The 8644-nt window shown below is 56.7% G+C and overlaps 1 protein-coding gene across 1 annotated transcript; it reads left to right on the top strand.

Moving 5' to 3' along the window:
- Window positions 1-620: 620 nt before the first annotated feature.
- On the top strand, window positions 621-5652 carry Mnx1 (motor neuron and pancreas homeobox 1). Its single transcript, XM_028864230.2, has 3 exons — window positions 621-1636; window positions 4369-4529; window positions 5111-5652. The coding sequence occupies exons 1-3, from the start codon at window positions 946-948 to the stop codon at window positions 5471-5473; spliced, it is 1215 nt and encodes a 404-aa protein (XP_028720063.1). The 5' UTR covers window positions 621-945; the 3' UTR covers window positions 5474-5652.
- The last annotated feature ends 2992 nt before the right edge of the window (window positions 5653-8644 follow it).

Raw genomic sequence — 8644 nt, 5'->3', positions numbered from 1 at the left:
AACCTTCAACAAACATCTGCGGCGCAGGAGACTTTGGGGGCGGGGGCAGATTCGAAGGCTCGACCATCAGAGGATTGGTGAATGGGACTCAAGCCACCTTGAGACGCCCAAGATTCAGGAGCAGGCGTGGGGGAGGTGGGGGGAGATTCTGGTCTTCAGCATGCTAAGCTCCGGGTCCCGGTGTGGGCCCCCACTGGTCATCAAGGGTGAGGAACCACCTAGTTCCCCAGTGCAGAACAGTCCACAACTCCGGCAAGAGCGCACGAGTAGCTGGAGGAAGATAAGGTATCGGCTTCTAGTGGAACTAGGTGTCTAGGGGACTCAGGGGCACTCAGAGAGACCCAAGGTTACCAGCGCCCGCCACCTACTCAGCACCAACAGAGCGGCAGGCCTCTATTCAGCCTCCAAACTCTATCACCCATCTTCTCTTCCCCACCACTGCAGCTCACCACCCGCTACTTAGGACCTGGGGGCGCAGGGGCGGGGCGGCAGGCAAACTGGACCGTGACAGGTGCGCCCCTCGGCCAATCGCCGGACGGACACCCCTCCCCGGGCCCCCGCTGCGCGCGCCAATCCCAGACCGCGCTGAGCTTCAAGTGTGCGGAGGGGCGCGGGTCCCCACCAAGGCGCCAGCGGCCTCGGCGCGGTCGCTTGAGCGCTTGAGAGCAGAGAGCCGGCCTCCCCAATCCAAACTCGCAGGAGCGCTCGCGTGGGAGTTTGTACCAGCGAGTGGAGCGCAGTCGCCCGGAGGACCACAAGGAGGAGGCGTCTGGATCATGGTCGCTCTCGGCTGAGTTTACGGCTGCGACTTTGATTATTGGCAAATAATCGCAGTAACAATACCGAGCCCTCGGGCTGGCCACCGCCACATTCAGTCTCTGCAAGCCCGCACACGACCGCGCGGCGCCCACCCCTGGACACTGATCGTCAGTCCCAAACGAGCCGATGGAAAAATCCAAAAATTTCCGCATCGACGCCCTGCTGGCGGTGGATCCCCCGCGAGCCGCTTCCACTCAAAGCGCGCCGCTGGCCTTGGTCACTTCGCTCGCGGCCACAGCATCTGGCCCTGGTCGAGGCGGCAGCGGTGGCGGGGGGACCAGTAGCGGGGCAAGCCGCAGCTGCAGCCCAGTGTCCTCGGAGGCCACTGCAGCGCCGGGAGACCGCCTGCGAGCTGAGAGCCCGTCACCCCCGCGCTTGCTGGCTGCGCACTGCGCTCTGCTGCCCAAGCCCGGATTCCTGGGCGCCGGAGGAGGCGGCGGCGCGGCGGGTGGGCCGGGCACTCCCCACCACCACGCGCACCCGGGTGCCGCCGCCGCCGCCGCTGCCGCCGCCGCTGCTGCCGCTGCCGGCGGCCTGGCACTGGGGCTGCACCCGGGGGGCGCGCAGGGCGGCGCTGGCCTCCCAGCACAAGCGGCTCTTTACGGTCACCCGGTCTACGGTTACTCGGCGGCGGCAGCAGCGGCTGCGCTGGCGGGCCAGCACCCTGCGCTTTCCTACTCCTACCCTCAGGTGCAGGGCGCGCACCCCGCTCACCCTGCCGACCCCATCAAGCTGGGTGCCGGCACCTTCCAGCTGGACCAGTGGCTGCGCGCGTCCACCGCAGGCATGATCCTGCCCAAGATGCCGGACTTCAGCTGTGAGTACCTGCGCAGCACCGGGGCAGTTCTCTCGCGCATCTTCCTCTCCCGCACCCCTGTCCTTTCTCCCTCGGCTCTCAGTGAGCTGTGCAAGCGCAGCGAAGGCGCCACAGCTCATCCCCGGGCCTGTGAGGCCTCGCGTGGGCCGCGCGGCGTGAGAGGAGCAGAGAATTATTAAAATGGCCACGCTCAGGCCTTGCTTTCTCTTTCTCTCTTAATGGACCAGGGAGGTTAGAGGTGTGAGGCTGAAACCTAATGATTAACTTGCAGGTTGGAGAAGGAAGTGCGTGGGAAGGCTAGCCAAAGAGGGCCTCGAATGGGGCAGGTTTTAGGATCACTGATACCTGGGGCTTAGCACGGGGAACATGAACTTGGCCAGGGGCTCCATGATGGGCTACGAAGAGACACATCACCGGGTCCAGAAGTAGCTAAGGAGAACATGGACTCCTAAAGTATCAGGGCTACAAGGCCAGGGCCCAAGCTCTTTTCTGGCCCTTGTCAGGACTCTGCCTTCCTCTGAACGGCCAAGGTGTGTGTGTGTGTGTGTGTGTGTGTGTGTGTGTGTGTGTGTGTGTGGCGGGGGTTCCTGTATACAATGTCCAAGAGGTCTGTTTTGAACAGAAGGTCGCGGGGACTCTACATAGCAAGTGTCCTCCTGGAATTCCAGGTTCCCAGCACCTTTAGGAGCTCCTGTCCAAGGTGGGAGCAAAGAAGGCCCAGCCTGCTGCATCTTCTCTGCCATCCAAGAAGGACAACCTTTCAGACTTCCCTGGCACACGCTACATTTGCATCTGTGTAGGGCACCCTGGCTCTGACTCTTACCCTGTGCCCCACATGGGTCGGGGCAAACTGCCTTTCCATTCTGGCCAGAACAGAAGATGTATATGACTTTCCCCTGTCAGCCACCCAACACCCAAACAAAGAGACCCCATTGTTTCCGTCTGAGTGGGTTTGTTTAGACTGCGGAGATGCAGGCACTGGAGGGAAAAAAGCAAAAAAGAAAACAGAAATAAACACTTGCCAGAATTCAGATTCCTCTGCTAGCAGCAGTGGTTGTGACTAAACAGAGAAAGCGAGGACCCCAGAGGACTGCCGAAGTAGCAAGGTGGTGAGAGAATCCCAGCCAGCAACACTTGTTTGCTCACAGCCACCCAGGCTTTTCCCAGCTTGGCTCCAAGAAGGCCAGCCTTGTTGATCTCGGCAAAGAGGAAAGGCTTCCACTAACCTCAGGTGGGGGGCTGCAGCTCAGTCTCTGACTTTGCCCCCCCTATCCAGTAAGTCCTGGGCAGGACCTAAGCCTGGGTGAGGAGCTCAGCAAACCCCTTCAGATGGAAACCTACCCATATATGTCCATTATGGCCGCACCTCCTAGGCTTGGGATGCATAGGTGCCCAGAGAGGAGCTGATCACTGGTCACACCACCAACAGACCTCTATGGCTTTGGGTTTCCTGATGACCCAAGTGCTCTCTGGGGGGGGGAAAGGAGGTTTTTGTGGCCCCCATGATCACTCCAAATCCCTGCAAGTGGGACCCCTTTGCCAGCACAACCAGCCCATAGTGTCTCATGGTGGCTGCATTAAAAGTATGGCCTGTTCCACATCGAGAAAAGAATCCAAACCCTAGACCCTGCCCGGCACTAAGGAATGCAACAGAGGGTGGCTGAGTGTTCTATTTCTGGGACTACCCTCTCACCTGGGAAAACAGACTTGATTTTCTTTAATTGGTTGTTTCTACCCATTGGATGGCATTTCCCAATGATCCCTTCCGAGCCAGTGTTTTAATTAGAGTTCTAATGTATTGTCAAGTTGGGAATTCGTAGCCTTGTTTAACTAAAGCAGGGGGCGTGGACCTTCCTATAAAGCAAATTGCCCATCCCAGGGGAGCCTGAGCTCATCCCAGCCAGGGGCTGGCCTCTTTCTTTCCTTTGCTTTCTTTCTTTTATTGTCTAACACTCTTTGGACTCCTGGGAAATCAAGGGAAGTCTCGTTTTGAGGTCATAAAATTCTCTGTGATGTAACCGTGCGAAATTATGTAAATAAAGGACAGATCTCCTGGAACATACAGAAAGCCAGATCCACTCACAGCTCGGCCTTTCATTTGAGTAATGAGAATCGTCGGAACAAGCTTCCAGTCCTGTGCTCTCTGCTCCAGGAGGAGGAGGGAGCTTGTCAAGACAGACTCGGAGACACTCTGATGAATATGCTTATTTAGACTCCAGCTTCTGTTCTCTCTCTCTCTCTCTCTCTCTCTCTCTCTCTCTCTCTCTCTCTGGCCCCACGCGGCTTTTCTGCTCTTCCGCTTTAAGATGGTGGCGGAACCAAGAGCATGGGTGCTTTTCTAGGTGGAGGTGGAGGAAGGCCCTCCACAAGAACAGGGGCGGCCGCTTTGGTCTCTTGCTGATCCAGCCCGGCTTCCCAAGCTTTTAGATCAACCCTCTTCCTACCAGTGTTCATACAGGTGGCCCCTGAGAGCAGGCAACAGACCCTATTTAATCGCGACCCTCAAATGAAAAGATTGTCTATTGAGACAAGTCCTCCCCTTCTGCTTGGTGTCTGAGATGTGGGTTCTCCGGTCCGTGGGGAGTAGGCACTGATGTTGAAAAGAAACCCACGTCTGAAGGGTGGGCGCTGGAGACTGGACCTTGGGGGAGCGGGGTGGGGGGAGGGCAGCAATGGCTGGAACAGGGGCAGTGGACAAACCTACAAAGGCCTCTCGCCCTTTCGGTCCACAGCCCAGGCGCAGTCGAACCTCTTGGGGAAGTGCCGAAGGCCCCGGACCGCCTTCACCAGCCAGCAGCTGTTGGAGCTGGAACACCAGTTCAAGCTCAACAAGTACCTGTCGAGGCCCAAGCGTTTTGAGGTGGCCACCTCGCTCATGCTCACAGAGACCCAGGTACGCACCGATACCCCGCCCCGGGTCAGCCAGTCCCTCGAAACCGCCCAGGCGGGTACTGATTTGGGGAACTGGGTCCCAGCCTCTTGACCTTTAGGTTGGGTTTTAATTCTCAGTGGGCGAGGTTCTAGGAAGACCCAGAGCGTTTCCACGCTGGAGGTTTGACTCAATAGGTTGGGGTACAGACTGAGAATCTGTATTTAACAATCTGTATTCTCCATTCTGGAGAAGGTGTCCCTCCGGCCACATTCTAGGAGGTTCTTTCTCTAGAAAGGTGCGGATTTGAGAGTTTAGAGGCCTGCCAGCTGCCTTGGTGCTTCGGAAGACCAAGGGCATGGAGTAAAACACTCCCAGTTGGGGAGCTGGGGGTACCACGCCCAGCTATGGGGTTACTGATGAGTAGAGTGGATATAGGGGCTAGGGAATTGAGAAGCCGCTGCCCAACCAGCTTCTCAGTCCTCTAGCGAAGCCCCTTCTGGGGTTAAGGTGGGCCGAGGGGGCAGGGGTCTCTAGGGCTCACACCCTCTGGATTCGTGGGGAAATGCAGGTGGCGGGTTTCTCACGCACACTTGTGCCTGCAGGTGAAGATTTGGTTCCAGAACCGCCGAATGAAATGGAAACGCAGCAAAAAGGCCAAAGAACAGGCTGCTCAGGAGGCAGAGAAGCAAAAGGGCGGCGGCGGGGGCGCCGGCAAAGGATGCGCTGAGGAGAAGGCGGAGGAAGAGCTGCTGGGGCCGCCGGTGTCCGGGGACAAGGCCAGCGGCCGTCGCCTGCGGGACTTACGAGACAGTGACCTGGATGAGGATGAGGATGAGGATGAGGACGACCACTTCCCCTACAGCAATGGCGCGGGTGCCCACGCTGCCTCGTCTGACTGCTCATCCGAGGACGACTCGCCTCCCCCAAGGCCGGGCGGCCCGGGGCACCAACCTCCGCCCCAGTAGTTGCCTCAAGCTCGGCAGCAGGGACGCGCACGATGGCCACCCGGTTGCGGGTTTCCAACCCCATCCTGTGGCCAGCAGCCAGTCTGTCAGCCTGTCCCCGGACCATGCATCCAGGTGCAGGCTGGGGTGGGGGATCCTATTTGGGCCCTCGAAGAACAGCGAGAGAGGAGAGAGAGAGAGAGAGAGAGAGAGAGAGAGAGAGAGAGAGAGAGAGAGAGAGAGAGAGAGAGAGAGAGAGAGAGAGAGAGAGAGAGAGAGAGAAGAGCTCCAAGGTGAACTTTCGTTCTTTTAAATTTAATTTCGGGTTGTGTTGGCCGGAGGTGTTTGTGAGAAGAACTGACCCCCTTCTAGGAGTGGCTTCTGCCTGCCTCTTCCCTCATCGGAGAAGGGAAAACTACAGTGTTAAGTGACCTAGAAACTTGAAACCTCCTTTGGAGACACCATTCTGCTGAGAACTGAAAACAGAAAAAAGGTCTTATGCCTATGTATGGGGGGGTGGATGTTATGAGCATTCAGACTGCTGAAAAATCTCAGAATGGTAGTGTATTTTTGTATATTGTATTTATATATAAAGAAAGAAACGTCTACTTATGCATGCTAAATTATTATTTAGCTTCCCCGTTCCCCAGGGTGGAGATGGAATGTAAAATAAATTGGTTTTGTACTGGATGCGAGTGAAAAAAAGAACTTTAATTTTGGAAGGAGGAGGATTGAACCCAGGACCTTGGGCAAGCTAAGCAAGTACTCTGCTACTGGTCCACATCACCACCCCAGGAAGTGCAAATCTCGTGGGGTCTGGCTGTTTTTGTTGTCGGGATGGTTCGGGTCTCTACTTCGTGATTATCAGAAAAGGGTGAAAGTCGGAATGACGAATGGGTGTCAGGACCACCTCCATGCCTGGGCCCCCAAGACCGAACCTGACTCCGAAGGCTGAAGGTGCAGGAGGGGGTGGGGGCGCAGGTGTGAAGTGTGGCTAAAAATATCAGAGGCCAGGTGTCAGAGTAAACCCGAGTGCCTGGCTTCAACCCTGAGCTGTTAGCCGAGTGACTCTTAGCTGGATCTTTTAGCTTCATTGGCATGGGAATATAGTATTTAAATGTTTCGGAGAATAAGCTGCCAACAACTAGGTGTTAGTGGCATTTGGGGTCCTAGAGACCGCAGGGGCTAAGCAAGCACATTTCCCGGAAAAGCGCTTAATGGCGCCATGCAGCGCATTCTCCTTTTGACCAGGGCCCCTCCGCCAGCACAATATCCCTTGTGCTAGCCAGGAACGATTTTGTTGGATCTGTGCAAATGTCTTCTGAGTGGAAGCGGCGGGCAGCAAGAATGCTCTATGCCAGGGCTGCAATGGCTCTGGGTTAATAAACCTCCGCAGCGAACGCCATCAATCATTCCACCCCTAGACCATGTGCGGCACACATGCCGGGCGGCACACATGCCGGGCGGGCCCAGCCCTAGGCGCACTGGGCCTTTGCATTCTGACTCTGGCCTGGGAATACTGGGTCCACCGGGTCTGGTTCGTGCCCCGCTCCCTATTCCCGCTTGGCTGTCTTGGCGGTCAGTTTTCTACTAAGACCAGATGTAGAGGGACGCCTTGTAGTCACCCTTTCTTGTGTCTGCCGCCTGCCGGTCACTTTCTCTCCCACACCTGGGTAAGGGCGAGCAGCCCCCTCCCCTTGCTTCTGCCCGCCCGCCCTCCCTCCCAGCTGATGAGAGTTCAGAGGGGCCTGGAGTTTCATTTGGGTGATTACAGCGGGGCCAGCGGGGCACTCCTCCATCTCAGAGCCGAGCCAGATTAATATCCTCCTGGCAGCTCATTATCACCCCGGGCTCCTTCCGTAAAATCCAAGCCGGCCCAAGCGGGGCGGCGTGGGGATGGAAGCCAGGCAGGGCAGCTGCTGAGCGCCGTGCACGCGATCGACCGGAATCCCAGCAGCCTTCAGATCCAAAGGCTCTTTGGGGGCGACACTGGGTTTGCAGGGCGGGGGAAGTAAAGGGCTGGAGGAAAGGGAATAGGAAAATCTGAGAGGAGCGAATGAAAGAGAGAGAGAGAGAAGGCAGATGCTTTTTCTTTCCACCTTTTAAAAAGGATGTATGTATCTCTTTTTAATTTCTAACACATTGGCGAGGTTCAGCCCGAAGCAATCTCTTCGCAGGTTTGCTCCACATCTGGGGGTTATTTTCCCTGTGAGGATGGCCATCCCAGTCTCAGAGCCTCGCAGCCCTAAACACTGGGTAAACAGAAAAGGGAGGCCTGGACCTGGGATGGAAGGGTAACAACCGACCTGGGAACTCTGAGTGCCCCCACTCCAAGGGAGAGACGCTCCCCTGGAACAAAGGCCAGCGGAACGCTGGAGGAAGAAACAACCACAAAGACCACCCCCTTCCGTTTCTCCGCACTCGGGTACAGCAGGGCAGCAAGACTCGAGTTTGGCGCGCAGATCCGCCGGCGGCCTCAGTGTCTCAAGCCAGCAGCTTAATCGCAGCGGAATTTATCTCGCTAATAAATTTAATGATCAATTCGTTCTTGTCACAGTAGCTCTTCCCCAAATCAATTATAGCAAATTTAAATATAATCACTGCCTCATCCTAGCTTACTCCGGGCACTGCGCACATTCATTCCGCCTAAAGAACTGCCAGGAGGCCTCCTGGCGCTCAGGGAGGGCCGCGCCCCCACTCAGGGTCACCGACTTGGCTGCGCCACCCGCAAGAACCGCCTTGGGCCTCTCCTCCGTCCTCACTCAAGCCTCTGTGCCAGGGTGGTGGGGCTAGAAAATGGAAAAATGGCTTTGCAGTCCCAAGGATTGGGTTCCCAGAATCAGAGCCAGCCAGGTCAACACAGTGGGCGTCCTGATGTCCGGAGTTCGAATTCCAAGTATCATACTCAGATATCCTCGGGTGGCCCAGCCCGCAGCTGTTCATGCCTGATCCCTACGGTGTGTCCCTCTTCTATCTAAAGGTGCTTCTGTAGAGTGATTCTGCAGCCCTGCGCTGTGATGTAAGGTCTGGATCCGATTAGAGAGCTCCCACCCAAAGCTGACCTGGACTCCCAGGAACCCCAGCTGTACTAACCTAAAGGTCTGACTCTGATGGCTGATTTCTTTAGAGATCCAAAATAATCTACACCCTTTACCGCCCTTGAGGCCGGTGAGACAGGTTGATAATACAGGG

Source organism: Peromyscus leucopus, chromosome 3 (assembly GCF_004664715.2).
Source record: "Peromyscus leucopus breed LL Stock chromosome 3, UCI_PerLeu_2.1, whole genome shotgun sequence".
Taxonomy (NCBI): domain Eukaryota; kingdom Metazoa; phylum Chordata; class Mammalia; order Rodentia; family Cricetidae; genus Peromyscus; species Peromyscus leucopus.
Note: the sequence above shows the minus strand (reverse complement) of the source record. Positions and strands in the feature narration are given on the sequence as shown.